At 38.9% G+C, this 14,433-nt stretch overlaps 2 protein-coding genes across 4 annotated transcripts; one reads left to right on the top strand and one right to left on the bottom strand.

Moving 5' to 3' along the window:
* The first annotated feature begins 2,233 nt into the window (after positions 1–2,233).
* Positions 2,234–6,180, top strand: LOC145237531 (nardilysin-like). Its single transcript, XM_080100434.1, has 5 exons — positions 2,234–2,476; positions 2,673–3,866; positions 3,944–4,065; positions 4,162–4,596; positions 4,793–6,180. Exons 1-5 carry the CDS (start codon positions 2,287–2,289, stop codon positions 5,939–5,941), a joined length of 3,090 nt encoding a protein of 1,029 aa, XP_079956560.1. The 5' UTR covers positions 2,234–2,286; the 3' UTR covers positions 5,942–6,180.
* Positions 6,181–6,665: 485 nt separating this feature from the next.
* Positions 6,666–14,342, bottom strand: LOC145237530 (multidrug resistance protein 2-like). Of its 3 annotated transcripts, none has more exons than XM_080100433.1 (25): positions 14,273–14,342; positions 13,562–13,740; positions 13,353–13,505; positions 13,036–13,140; positions 12,710–12,881; positions 12,524–12,648; positions 12,189–12,405; positions 11,108–11,290; positions 10,918–11,034; positions 10,634–10,846; positions 10,364–10,544; positions 10,100–10,297; positions 9,875–10,030; positions 9,635–9,813; positions 9,367–9,577; positions 8,744–8,869; positions 8,575–8,677; positions 8,366–8,506; positions 8,150–8,306; positions 7,851–8,048; positions 7,670–7,782; positions 7,528–7,612; positions 7,137–7,283; positions 6,847–7,016; positions 6,666–6,765 (listed from the first exon to the last, which is right to left on the bottom strand). In XM_080100433.1, exons 3-25 carry the CDS (start codon positions 13,418–13,420, stop codon positions 6,735–6,737), a joined length of 3,396 nt encoding a protein of 1,131 aa, XP_079956559.1. In that variant the 5' UTR covers positions 13,421–13,505; positions 13,562–13,740; positions 14,273–14,342; the 3' UTR covers positions 6,666–6,734. The 3 variants fall into 3 exon arrangements, with proteins under 3 accessions (XP_079956559.1, XP_079956557.1, XP_079956558.1); XM_080100431.1 differs by lacking the exon at positions 14,273–14,342 and adding an exon at positions 13,831–14,127; XM_080100432.1 differs by lacking the exons at positions 13,353–13,505; positions 13,562–13,740; positions 14,273–14,342 and adding an exon at positions 13,216–13,324.
* Between the last annotated feature and the right edge of the window lie 91 nt (positions 14,343–14,433).

Raw genomic sequence — 14,433 nt, 5'->3', positions numbered from 1 at the left:
GGTTGATTCGGCCAAATTTATTGGGCAAAACTGCTAAATATTCGATTTCGGCCGAACCGAGAATTAGCCTTTTCGGTACATCTCTATAGTAATAACCAGGGAGTCGAATCGGAACGCAACCCGCGTACCTGTTTACTGTACTAAACCGGAACCAAACCCCAAAAAACAATCAACAGGGAACCGAACCGAACCGAACCGAACCTGAACCCGTATAACAAGTGGTTCGACTCCCTGACTTTTAAGATTTATATAAACAGGAGATATCGCGGAACAAGAAATATCGTGGATGGTTTCAAAAAAAATATTGTTAAATATTAACCTTTTCAGTTACCACGTACAACAAACGTATCGTATATTAAACAACGATCAACCCCATAAACTTCCCACCACTTTATAGACTCATAAAGCAGCAGGTTTTTTTTTTTTTTTTTTTCACGGGGTTCGAACCCAGGACTCTCCCGGGGACGAATCCCGATCAGGTTTTTTATTTCTGTATATGGGTCAGGCGCGCCAGACCGTTCGGCCAAGCAGGTTTTCGATCTCCAGCAAAAATTAATGTCCAATACGCCCTCTGTCTGTAGAAACTATATTTTCGGATAGGTTTACGAACTTATTTGAATGATATTGGCTTCTGTTGGTGTAGGCTACCTGTAAAATTTACACATCTTGGACTGCGGTTTTGGGGATTTACAATCCTAATTAAACGAAACCCCCTGCATACCTTGATTGCTAGGGCGTCGCGACGCACAGTTTGAGAACTACTGCCTTAAAGTGATTGCTTTGTTTCTTTTGCACTTAACACATAAAACACCCGGTTTTCTTTGACACACCTTCATGTTTAAAATATTGAAGATGAAAATAGACAAGAAAGAATTCAATTGAGAATATACAGAAAATATGGAATACAGTTCAGTGAGGAAACACATGCTGAATCATTAGATACTATGCAGAAATGGTGAAAGAACAAGTTTGAATGTAAGTGTACGGTATGATGTACAGTTCAATTTTAATCCAAATTTTTACGCTGTGATTTTAAATGCTGTGCAATGACAGCAATTGACTCATATGCTTAATTGGCTTCTGGCATTTTCCTTAAGCTTGAGGCAACAAATTTTCCAAAATAAGTGTAAGAATCATTTTGCTGCTCAATGTTGAATGATTGTATTATTTCTTCACAAATCTGGTAAAGCTTCTCTAAATGTTTTTCCTGAAGTTATATGAAACAGGTAGCCTAAGTGGCTGATACTGCAACATAAATATAGGCTACCAACCTGAAAATCCATTTCATCGGAACGTTTTCGTTTCCTGCCTCGCCTCGCCTCGATGGTGATTGGACAGATGCACTGGCTGAAACAGATTTCTTTTTCTTTATCAGTAACAGTGTCACTAACAGTAGTAGTACCCTAATCTTATTTGAATTAATCATTTTGCTGATGTACTAATCCGAGGAAATAAAATTGCACATGCTTATTTGATGCAATATAGAGTGCACCGTCCAATAACAATCTGTTTTTATCAATAATGGAACCAAACTAATGAAATTTCCTATCAAATATTTTACGACCAGTCCAGCACGTTGACCCAGTTTTCTGGTCAATAACAATATGTATTGTTGCAGCGTTGGCGCCAACGGGAAACCGCACTGCGTGAAGCTCCCTGCTGGGTTTGACGTTGCGCGGAAAGTCGCTGCCTGACCTCTCCACAGTCCACATGATCATCCGCCAATGCCAACCCCTGGCGATTTTGAATGAGACAATTGTTACACGTCTTTGCAGACAAATATGGAACGTTTACCCAACACCGCCAGAAAGTTTACCCCCCCCGGCAGTTTAATTAGGGTTTTCCCCTAAATAAACAACATTACAATGTTGTTATTTTGCACTGCGTAATGTAATTTGCCATAACAGTGCTTCCCTAATAAAAATACAACTTGCTGCTTTCATAAAATTTATGTAAAAATGGAAATCAAATGAATATAACTTAATGATTTTGTTTCTGTATTTTGCATCGTTTTTCTATTTTTTTTGCAGAAATAAAAGTAAACGTTTTTTGGAATGACCTTGAGGGGTGTAGTGTTTTGTATGTGAAACCTAAAGTTTAGACAAAGGCACATCGACTTACTATGTAATTAACTGGTAACCATGTTTTAACTGCCAGCCACGTGAAAGTATGTTAAAACAATGCTAAAACATTGTTGTGCTTTTAATTGGTTACATAAAGATTAAAAACGTAGATTAAAGAATGTTTTTTGTTTCGTAGTGGAATTTGGCTACAATTAAAAATAGAATGGCTAAACTTCAAGTCCTCAGGGAACCCAAAAAATCTCCCCATGACAAAAAAGAGTATAAAACAGTGGTTTTACCCAATGGATTGAAGGTCCTTTTAATCAGCGACCCTTCATTTCCGACCGAAAATGAGTTTGAGGATGATGAATCAGAAAACGATGAATACTCCAGTGAAGATGAGTCTGGTTCAGGTCATAAATATGATTTTACTAATTTTGTTTTATTAACACTAAGTTCCTAAAAAAAAACTTTTTTATCAATTTACAATCTTTGCCTTATTTAACTTGCAGAGCATATTTGTCTTACGTGCAGCATAATGCACATATTTTATTGACAAAACTATCTACTAATAAACTGTCTACTAATCAACTGTCTGTAAAATTATAGAAGTGGATGATGATGGAGCTCTTAGTGCAGATGGCCGTGATGACAGTTCTGAGAGTAAAAAGCAAGCTGCTGCTGCACTTTGTGTTGGAGTGGGCTCATTTTTAGACCCTGATAATATTCCAGGCCTCGCACATTTTTTGGAACATATGGTTTTTATGGGCACAGAAACCTATCCTGATGAAAATCATTTTGATAAGTTCATTCAAACACACGGAGGTTCAGATAATGCCAGCACGGATTGTGAGCATACTATGTATCAGTTCGAAGTTAACCCAAAGTATCTCAAACAAGCTCTGGAAATTTGGTCCAAGTTTTTTATTTGTCCCTTAATGACCTATTCCTGCATTGGTCGTGAAGTAAAAGCAGTAGATTCTGAATTTCAAATGGCTGTAGTGGATGATCAGCCACGATTTGAGCAGCTACTTGGCCATCTTTGTAAGCATAACCCAATTAACAAGTTTCTCTGGGGCAATGAAGTTTCATTAAAACAGAATCCAGAAAAGAATGGAGTTGATGTTTACAAGACTTTGCATGAGTTTCATAAACAACACTATTATGCTCCAAAAATGGTTTTGGCTCTACAATCCAATGAAAGTTTAGACACACTTCAACAATGGGTTGTGGAGATTTTTAGTGATGTCCCAGTGATGGATGTTCGTACAAATGGAGTCCAAACTAAGGAAGTTTGTGCTGATGTGCCTACATCCAAGCTACCCAGTTTTACTTTGTGCAATGTGGTACCTGTACAAAATATCCAAGAGATGCATTTTATCTGGTTTTTGCCTTCAGTTATAAAAAACTACAAATGCAAGCCTTTACACTATGCACTGTGGTTGATTTCTCATGAAGGGAAGGGTGGTTTGTTGTCATGTTTGAAAGAGAAACATTTAGCTACCTCAATTGCAACAAATGATGATGATAGGTCTGGTTTTGATGATTGTAAGCTTTATGCATTGGTTTCCATAGATATAACTCTAACGGACCTTGGTGTGAAAAACAAAAATGAGGTCATTGACATTGTATTTGCTTACATATCAATGATTAGAGAGAGTGGTCCTTCAACTGCCATATACAAGGAAATCCAACAAATTGAGTTAAACAACTTCACTTACATGGATGAGGACACTCCATTAAACAATGTGGAATGTGGAGCCCAGAATTTGCTGTTGTATGCACCAGAAGATGTATGGACAGGTAAAAAAGTTATTCTAACATCGAAAGTACTTGTGCTTGCATATAGTGCTCTGTGTGTTTTTACATTGTACTTTTAGGTGACTATCTAATGTCTGAATACAATCCAAATTTGATACAAGAAGTTATGAATGGTTTAATGCCTGACAAATGTATGCTGTTTCTTTATGATTCCAATAACAAAAATCTGAATCCAACAGAGGTATGTAAACAAACATTTCTTATAGCATAGCTTATTGTCTGTGAGCTGAAGTGTTGAAAAATAGTACTAACTTCATAAGTATATTTTGTGATTTAGTTGAAGAAAGAACCGTGGTTTGGTACTCAATTTTTCACTGAAAAGATTGATCAAACATATGTGGACAAATGGCTGGCAAATGATTTCAATTACAACCTTAGTTTGCCATTGGAAAATCATTTTATACCTTCTGATTTCACACTTGTGGACTCGCAAAAAAGCAGTGAGGACTTGATCACCAATCCAAGCCTTCTTGTCGATGAACCTTTGCTGAAAACATGGTTTAAAACAGACCACAAGTTTAACTTACCTAAGGGATTTGCTCGTTTTATTTTGAACAACTCCAATTTCACAGCGACAACAGAGCATCAGGTGTTTTTAGATTTGCTAGTGGAAGTGCTAGAATACAATTTATCTGAAGTGATGTTTGATGCAACAGCTGCATCATTTTACTATGGCATATCAATCAGCAACTATTATGGCCTGCAAGTAAAGGTATGATAATATGATTAATTATTAGGGTCACATTCCCTTTCGATTTTGCTTGCAAAAACAATCACATGTGTAGATCAAATGGTGTGTATAGTAAATGGATAAACAGGGTACACAAAGTATAAAAATGGAAATATATAGAAAAGCCACCTTTCTAGTATTGTTAGTCACATTAAAACTTTCTTGCAAACATTTTCAGGTCTCCGGATGCAGCCACAAAATGAATTTAGTTGTAGATCTTTTGTTTGACCATCTATTTGGCTTCTCAACTAACCAGGAAGTATTTGAGGAGCAACGAATGCTACTTAAAAAATCCTATTACAACAAGCTGCTGGAATCTAAAAAACTGTGCAAGGACATTAGACTCACTCTGCTAGAACGGCAACGATTTTCAATTGTTGACAAATATGCCATAATGGATCAGTTGACCCTTCCTGCTTTCCTAGCTTTTGTAAAAGCTTACCTTGCTGGTCTAAGAGTAGAATCTCTTGTTCAAGGCAATTTTGATGCAAAAGGTGGCATGAAACTTGTCAGTAAAATACAAGAAAAACTTAAAGCTTCAGCACCTTGTAGGGTAGTTGAGAATAACCGCATCTTGACAGTTCCCATTACCAAACCTTACATCCATATCAGGGCAATGAATTTAAACGATGACAATTCAATGGTTACTATCTACCTCCAGGTAGGGGCGTGTTCTGTTTGCAAAAGTGTAGAGCTCGAGCTGCTCAACATGATAATGGGTGAGCCCTGTTTTGACATCTTGCGCACCAAGAAACAACTTGGCTACAGCGTTTACACAATTGACCACCACACAGCCGGAGTGTTGGGCCTTTCCTTGAACGTTCAGTCGCAAAACAGTAAGTTCTCCGTGGAGCAGCTTACTGAAACTATGGTGGACTTCCTTCACAACGTCTTCTACAGTCTGCTCAAGAAGATGTCCCCTGAGGAGTTCCAAGAGCACGTGGATGCCCTTGACGCACTGAAGAAAGTCGACGACACGCAGCTGGAGGAGGAAGTCAACCGGAACTGGGATGAGATTCTGTCACGTGACTTCGTGTTTGATCGACTGAAACGTGAGATCAAAGAATTGGAAACAGTTACTCATCGCGACGTATTGTCGCTGTATGAGTCGATCGTTTTGAGCCAACCGCGGCAACTCACTATACAGGTGAGAGGAAATACTCCAGACCAAAGTGGTGAGTCGACCGACCAGATCGAAAATCTTACAAAGTTTGTGTTTCTTGAAGCGAATAACACCCAAAGTCCAAGCAATGCAAATGGGATCACAAATTTTGCATCGTTTAGGAAAACCGCTCAATACTACCCAGTGTGTCACACACAGATCTAAATTGCGCAGGAGTACTGGCACCTCAGTGTGTGTTGTTTTTAAGTTTATTCCTTGTACCACTGTTTGTGCTTTTAATGGTTGTGCTTTACGGAAAAAAGCGAAATGCGTGTTGTTGGTTTTATACGTCTGTTGTTTTATGTACCTTTAAATCCTTGTGTTCTGCGTGTGCACGCACCCGTAAGATATTTTCGAATAGAGGAAGTTTGGTGTTTTGTTCAATAAACAGAAGACTTTCTGTACCAGTTTGGTCTGGTCATTATTCAACGTTCTGTCCGAGTGTTTTGACGCGCTTCTGCTGCCAATCTAAGCTGGTTTTTCGCAAAAAACTTTGTGCCGAAGAAATAATTGTTACTTGTTTTCTAGGTAAAGAACGTTTTTAAGATATAGTGAAGGATTGGCGATGGGAACTTTTGGCGATAGTTACTGTTTGTAAATCGTTGGTCAATATTTATACTAAACTACAAAAAGTGTAGAGTAACTTTTGACCCAAATACACATTGTTAAATATACTCTTTTGGGGGATTTTTGGAAAAGCGGTTGTTTCGTGTGTTAAACGGTGCTGGTTGCTGACTAAGTTGTGCACAAAAAATGAAAAATTAAGGTTTTCTAGAAATTAAACTCTGTGAAAATTAGGCAGTCCAATATAAATCTTAATCGGATTGTAATGTGCTGAAATTTAAATCATTAAATAACTCATAAACAAAGTATTTTGTGAAGACCAATATTTTGAATGTATTCTTGTCTTTGTGCGCAATAACGACAAAAAATAAGGTTTAAAATAGTCAACTTTGCACTAATCCTGGATGTGTTGGGCTTCGACTAATCTAAAAACAAAAGGAGAAAACTGTTTTTACCTGGTAAAACTATCATGCGTTACAACGGTTGCACGATCTTGTTAAACAAACCTGGAATACACGCCGTTTATATTCATCAATTCATTGTGTGTACCAATCTCAGCGATTTTTCCTTCTTCAATAACAGCAATTTTGTCGGCATTTTTAACAGTCGACAACCGATGTGCAACGATGATGCAAGTTCTACCACTTTTTGCCTGATCCAGTGCATTTTGTATCACCTGTTTGCAAAGTAAATGACATGTTTGCAAATTCCTCAAACCAACGTACTAGCTCCATACTGCACAACAGGCGACAGAGAAAAAATGTTTGTCAATGCAATTTAACACAACAAGTCACACCTTTTCGCTCTCTGCGTCTAGAGAAGCTGTGGCCTCATCCAGCAGAAGGACCTTTGGGTTTCGAGCTAATGCTCTCGCCACAGCCACTCGCTGCTTTTGCCCAACCGACAGAAATATTCCTCGACGGCCTACAGTCGTGGTTCCACTCTGTGTTGTATAAATAAAATGGTTTGTTGCAAATCAACAAAAATCAGGTTTAATTCGCACATTTTCTGGGTACATGCGCAGTGTTTATTTTGGCTACGTTTGAAACGTGGTGGACTATTCTGCAAAGTGCCTTCGCCCAAATTGTTGGTAACAAAGACGTGTTCTAGACTGTTTCGGTCGATAGTTTACCTCATGTCACAGATGTCGATCGAAAACAAGGGATTAACCGCATTTCAAAACTTACTTTGTTCAGTATATGTAGAGTTTCTTGCAAATGTGACATTTCAAGCAGATTTTCGGCTTCTATCTGCTGCAGGGGTTCACCCAAACTAAAGTACAAAAGGTTTAGTGCTAACACCTGTTACACTAAATCTTTGAAAGTGAACCTTATGTTTTCAAGAATCGTCTTGTCGAAAATTACAGGTTCTTGCTCCACAACACCGAGTTGACTTCGAAGCCAGGATACGTCCAAATTGCGAATGTCACAACCGTCTATTTTCTAATCAAATTAACGAAGTTAATGAACTGCATATGTCGTTGAATTGTCGAAATATGAGTGAAACTTACAATAGAGCCTTTGTCGACGTCGTAAAATCTTTGAAGAAGCTGGACACAAGTAGATTTTCCACATCCCGATTTACCAACCAGTGCAAGAGTCTCGCCGCTTTTCACGGAAAAACTCAGTTGTTCGAGTACAGGGTGTTGAGTTCTCGAAGGATAGCGAAAGCTTACGTCTTCGAAAGTTATATCTCCAATGCAATGAACCTGAGTATATAAATTTCATGATATTTAAGCCGCTAGACTTCATATGATGGCTTTACATGTTATCATCAAGTATGTCATTAAAAGCACGATTAGGCAATTACCGGTCTATGGTTTTGTAAATTATCTAGATTGATTTCAGGTTTTCGTTCGAGCAATCCAAACACTCTTTTTGCGGCGTTTTTTGCTTCTGGAACATTTGGTGCAAAGGGAGTATTCCGACCCGCCAAGATTGCTGCAAAAATTATTACCGCCGTGATTCTACAAAAGGAGTACGATTTTATTTTCACTTTAGTCGGCCTAATAAATAATACACTTACTTGTATACATTTTCTGGTGGGAGACCGTCGTTGACCATTAAATACAAACCAAGACGATTGATAGCGGCATACACAAAAACCATAGAGGATTGAGAAAACCCATAGCTAAGGCCGACTAGAATAGCTTGTTTTATATCAAATCTGGAACATTTTGATTGTTTAAATTACTAGGTAGTGTCATAAACGAAGCAGACACGTGAAAACCACACCTGCTTTGTAAATGCAGCATGTTCTGATATGTCGCAAGGGCGCGGTGTTCACCGGATAAACCTACAACTGTTTGCATGTTTCCAATAATTTCCCCAACCTCGCCTATACGAAACATGTATTACATATAATGTGTATTGTACATGTGTATTTTGATTTCTTAAAACTTACTCTGGGAAGATTTCTTCAAAAACAAAACAGTAGCAAGAAACGCACCAACAAGAATGATGGGTGATAAGGCAATCGAAAACAAACCAAGCTTCCAACTCAGGACAAAACATATGACGGTAGCACACACTGTGAATTCATTAGTGTTTAAACTGACTGTCTAAAATTGGTTAAAATTGACTTGTACATGGTTGTTTTTAGAAAACCCGTCAAACGTATTGTAGAGCTACTAACATCATACCTCACGGCAGACCTCATTTAACTAATTTTCGATAGGTAACGCAAAGAGCTAAATTATTTATTTAGCTGGCTAAAGAGGGGTAGGGTTGGGAAGTAAGTTTTTGAAAATTTTACATTAGAAACTAAGTTCTTTTGCCATAGTTTTATTAATTTTAAAATGCTAATACCTTACCCCGACCCCAACAGCCCTAGCCCTGAGCATTTTTAGAGATAAGTTATAACGTTTTAAATAAAAAAAATCTCTTTGCGCCACCTATCGAAAATTATCAAATGCGGGTCTGCCGTGAGGTACGGTGTTGGTAGATTTTCCACAATGTATCTGTTTGTGCCACAGGTTTAAAACATTACACAAAATTTTGCCAAAAAATGGGACTACATTAGCTTACCAAGGGCTGATAGGATCTTCGTAAGGTAACTGATGCGACCAATTGTCATTCCTGTCGCTTGATCAGCATCAGAAGATAATCTGTCGCACAGCTTGGCGCAGTTGTTTTCGAGCTTATCAAAGTAACCGATGTCTTGCTTTAACAACGCGCAGAACAACCGACTTCGTAAACGAAAAATGAGTTCACCCGCACACTTTGAGAATGCAACTTTCTAATACGAAAGATAAAGTAAAAATCCATCGTCATTTTTTTATTAGAAATTTTTCACCTCTACAGTATACGCTGCTCCGTCCAAAACGCTAAGACCCACAAACGCACCCGCCAATTGTTTGATTGTTTGGGATAGAACCTCAGGTCGGTAGTCAATAAACAGAGAAATGAAAAGTCCGATCAACAGGCCTAGGACGCTGTCGGTGCACCCTGCAATGCTTGCAAAGAAAACTCCCACTAAACATAAAACAATATTAGAAAGACAAAAGTTGCCATACGAAAGAGCATTAAATCATACAAGTCATGTATTTCCACTCAGGCTTGCTCAAGGAAAGAACCTTCAAAAATGGGATTTCTTTTTCGTCTTTGTCCATTTCAGTTTCATCGCATGGTTTGTCTATTTGCTCCACCTGACAAGTTAGTTTTACCTTTGGCAACATATCGGTCTTGTGATCTAATAAAGATGAAATTTTGTTTGACTGAAACCGTACGTCCAACGGAACATGCTGTTTTAAAGGTTTACCACATTGGGGGTTGATTGTTATCAATGAACTATCTTCGAAATATTGATGTTCAATTAAGCTTTTGTATCTTCCTAATGGCTTGTGAACAAGTTTTTCATGACTTCCTTCCTCCACCACTCGGCCATTTTCAAGGACAAAAATGCTGTCGGCATTTTTTACGGTGCAAAGTCTGTGGGCAATGATTATCGTAGTCCTGCCTATTGTATAAGCAAAAAATCATAGACATTCAGTTTTGTGCTGCAAACGTGTCCTTTTTCGCTTACCTTGCGACGCTTTTTCTAAAGCCATCTGAACTTGCGCTTCATTTTCAGCGTCCAAGGCCGACGTCGCCTCGTCCAACAAAAGAATTTTCGGGTCGCGAACTAACGCCCGAGCGATCGCGATTCGTTGCTTCTGACCTCCGCTAAGTTTTATTCCCCGATCTCCAACTTCAGTTTCAAATTTCTTTACAGATTTTCAAATCGTGTCATGTAGCATTGAGCTTGAAATGAACAAGTTTTTTTTTTATCACAGTATTACTGGTTTAAACTCACGTCAGGTAGTTCCATAATAAAATTGAAGGCGTTGGCTTGTTTGGCTACTTCGTGCATTTCTTCTCTAGTGACTCCATCCTTTCCCCAGCGAATATTCTCGGCTATAGTTGCATTAAAAAGTGCAGGCTCTTGTGCCACAAATCCAATTTGTTCTCGCAGCCAAAGCACGTTCAACTTACGGATGTCGTAACCTCCAATTTTTACCTGTCCACCCTATAGCAAAAACAAAGCTACGATAAATTATCTTATGGTGTGTTTAGTGTAAAACGCATTTTAATATTTACGTTGGCATCGTACCACCGTTGTACAAGTTTCGCCACTGTTGTTTTTCCACATCCGCTGCAACCAACCAGCGCCACAGTTTTACGCGAAGGAACCTTGAGGTTGAACGTCGACAAAACCTGGACATAAAACCGAACAAAATGTCGTTGATGCCAGCCTAGGTATCGGGAAATTTATTTGTTATTAGTATACCTTAGCATTTGGGCGCGTTTCGTACGAAAAGTCAACATGGTCGAACTCGATCGACCAATTAAGGTTGGCCGGCTTTGTGCCCTCCATTGAAAAAATATCGATGTTTGATGTCCGGTCAACCACTGGGAGAACACGTTGTCCTGCAATTTTGGCATCGGTGAAGGTTTCTGCACCGTTAACGATCTGCGACAAAATTACACCTTTACGTGTGGAAAACAATACAAAGTCGAGGTTGGCGCAATACCATAACACGCGTCACTGAACGCCAACAAAGTGCAGTGGTCAGTTTATGCCAAACAACATTACGAAAATCTCCACTTAATGTATGAGTTTCCAGGTGTGATAATACTATACCAGCGGTTCCCAAACTGGGGTCCGCGGTCCTTTAGGGGTCCGTGAGGCAATTTTGGGGGGACCGCGAAGCGGTTGAAGTAATTATATAATCTTATTTGGCGTCAGTTTGTGCCACTAAATAAGTTTAAATCAAAATAGAATTGAGAATCGACTGTCTCCATTGCTAAACAATGGCCTTTATTGAATGACAACTATCAAAAATGTAATTGTTCGCGCACAATCGTAATGTTTTTATCCTGTTTGTGATGTTACTTGCTGTCTTTGGATGATTGTTATGCGCAATTTTGCATAACTAGCTAAAATCCTGCAATCAACTTTCGTTTTTATGAAATACACATTTAAGCTTAAGGACCGCGAACCCTCGAAATAATGGCAAACGGACCGTTTTGAAAAAAATATGAAAAAGTTTGGGAACCACTGTACTATACAAAAGGTGTTACTATTCTTAATTTTATTACTTTCATTGGGTTCTTAGCATGTATACACAGTGGTGGGATTCAGCCGGTTCGCACCGGTTGTAATAGAATGATTGATTCTTTCTATAGAACCGTCTCACGAAATTTTATGAGATCAGCGAACCGGTTAGCATCACTGGTAACTGTCAATGGACTTTTTGTAACAGAACCGGCAGAAAAATATGGCTTTTGTGATAGAACCGACTGACAAAAAATTAAAAACATGTTTATGTGTAGTTCACAACATAAATGTGTTATCATACAAAACTTACCTCAGCTGCCCCGCGAGCAACAAAAAGTACACAAAAGACGATGCTCGCCACCTCTCCGCCACCATTAATTTCGCCAGATAGGAAAAGTTGCGCGCCATACCAGAACGAAATACTGTAGATGAGTCCCATAGCTAGGCGAACACACCCAATACTACCTCCCATAATTGCTCCGCTTCGCAACACAGCTTTTTTGGTAGTTTTAAGGCTTTCTTCATAACTACACAAAGATAAACAGCAAGTCCAATTTTAATCAAGGGTCTTTTATGTGTATTTTCTATTTTACCCATGGTATTTACAGCAGTTCGAATACGATTTAGAAGCGACTTATTGTTTACCTTAAACTTTGTTGCTCTTGGCAACCGAGGCTTGTGATGGTACGAATTGACGACAATGCTTCTTCGGCAACAGTTCCAGCTTTGGAGTAAGCCTCGTGCTCCCGCGTTTTAAAAGAATTGTTGCTCTGGTCGTTTAAAATCGGTTAACGGCCTATTTTGTGCCTTTATAACATTATTCATGCTCACCCATAATAGCAAAGCTCTGGAGATAACCATGAGAAGGGAAAGGGCCATGACCGTTAAACCCAGCTTCCAACTAAGCCACAACGAAACGACCAGGGAAAATATGACCATTGCAAAGTTGCTGATGGTTGCTGACACCATTTCCGAGAGGCCGCATTTGATCAAGCCTGTATCCCTTTATGGAACGGTTCCACTTATTAAGAAAATTTAGCAAATTTTTCTATTGTTCCATACTATTTTTTGTATTTTGTGTACATTCAAGGTCATTTAATCTTTTCAGCTGAAACTTAGTGTAATGCAAATTACCTTATAAGTAGGGTTTAACTTACTCTGTCAAATATTTGTTGAGTTCGCCTACTGAAGCAGTATCAAGGAATGTCATATCTTGACGCAAAATAGAACGAAAGAGTAAGCGTCTGATGTTCGAAGCTTGTCTGCAAATCGGTAACGCCCCAGGTTAAAAATACCAGTTCACCTTTTAAACAAGTCTTTCCAATTTTTATGCTCACCGCATGAAAGAATCATTTCTATTTGCCCGCGGGGTGAAATAAATTTCGATAATGACTTGCAACAGGATTAACATTTTTTAGGAAATCCTCGAGGCTAAGCTAGTGAAAACATTGCCTTTTTGTAATAAAATAGTTACCTTGCTCCAAATAAACTCCAACAAAATGCTTGCAACCAGCCGACAAAAAACGCTGCAAATCCAACCATCGCAATACGTTCAGTAGTAATGCTACCCTCATCGTTTACCGAGAAGTTGTCACCGTGTTGATGCCCAAGAATGTCACCAAACTTGCTAAAATACACAGTTTAGTAAGGACTGTCAACAACTTAGCTGATAGTTACTCGTACTTGGATGTATGGTTGTAACTGCAGTTGTCACCACATCGTAGTTGAATACCGAATTCGTTGAACTGCTCGATAAGGGTTCCAAACAGAAACCAAAACAAGGGAAATTTCGCGCCGCTGATAATTGAGCACAGTGACCCGCAAAATACTAGAATCCAGTCAACCCTCTTGGCGTATTTGTACTGCACAAAAGATATGTACAGTCAATAATACACTACATATTGACGAACTACATAGGCCTACACTACACTTTCTCCAAAATTTGCGCTTACCAGATGAAAGTAGGAAATTGTCGGTTTTTCAGTGTTTTTCATTTTGTGCAGCCTACTCATACTGTTAATCGGCTGTTGTGAACTGATAGGTTACATGCAACTGGGCTCACGACTGTTTGGTAACTTACTGGACCCAGTCACGAACGTACTTACGTGAGACGGAAACTTTATAAGTATACAAATGCTGTCGGCTGACACGAAAAACCCACGATTGCATAGTTGATAAGCTGTGGTTGGCTAGCGACTGGCCTATGTCCTGACACCAGGAATGCCACAAAAAAGAAATGTAAGCTAGCCTTCGTGTGACTCAACTAACATATTTGATTCTCATGTAGGCTAATAGCCTAGGCCTAATTATAGGACGCTTATCTTGATGCATAATTGCGACTATCAAGCTATTTGTAAAACTTACAATTTTCCACAATAATAGCAATTTCCTTACCACAGTGTCAATTTGGCATGTTGGGTCAGTTTTCCTGACATGGTAGACGTGGCAAATTATTTTGGTGTGATCGCATTAGGCTAGCTTTATCGTCTCCAGCAGCAATGATGGGCTTTATTTCAACGTTTGGCAAGGGGCGCCAGCAATCTTTAAAAAAACAG

The sequence above is a fragment of the Phallusia mammillata genome, chromosome 7 (genome assembly GCF_965637545.1).
Source record: "Phallusia mammillata chromosome 7, kaPhaMamm4.hap1.1, whole genome shotgun sequence".
NCBI classification, from domain to species: Eukaryota; Metazoa; Chordata; class Ascidiacea; order Phlebobranchia; family Ascidiidae; genus Phallusia; species Phallusia mammillata.
The sequence above is the reverse complement of the archived record's forward strand: the minus strand, read 5'-3'. Positions and strand labels throughout refer to the sequence as shown.

What these genes read in the sequence shown, in the direction of transcription:
- LOC145237531 (XM_080100434.1), top strand. Translation starts at nt 2,287, where the DNA reads ATGGCTAAACTTCAAGTCCTCAGGGAACCCAAAAAATCTCCCCATGAC. An exon ending in ACCAGAAGATGTATGGACAG is followed by an intron (nt 3,867 to 3,943) that starts GTAAAAAAGTTA and finishes TTGTACTTTTAG; the next exon opens with GTGACTATCTAATGTCTGAA. An exon ending in ATTATGGCCTGCAAGTAAAG is followed by an intron (nt 4,597 to 4,792) that starts GTATGATAATAT and finishes AAACATTTTCAG; the next exon opens with GTCTCCGGATGCAGCCACAA.
- LOC145237530 (XM_080100431.1), bottom strand. Translation starts at nt 13,890, where the DNA reads ATGAGTAGGCTGCACAAAATGAAAAACACTGAAAAACCGACAATTTCC. An exon ending in AGTTACAACCATACATCCAA is followed by an intron (nt 13,506 to 13,561) that starts GTACGAGTAACT and finishes TGTGTATTTTAG; the next exon opens with CAAGTTTGGTGACATTCTTG. An exon ending in ACGTCGACAAAGGCTCTATT is followed by an intron (nt 7,783 to 7,850) that starts GTAAGTTTCACT and finishes TAATTTGATTAG; the next exon opens with AAAATAGACGGTTGTGACAT.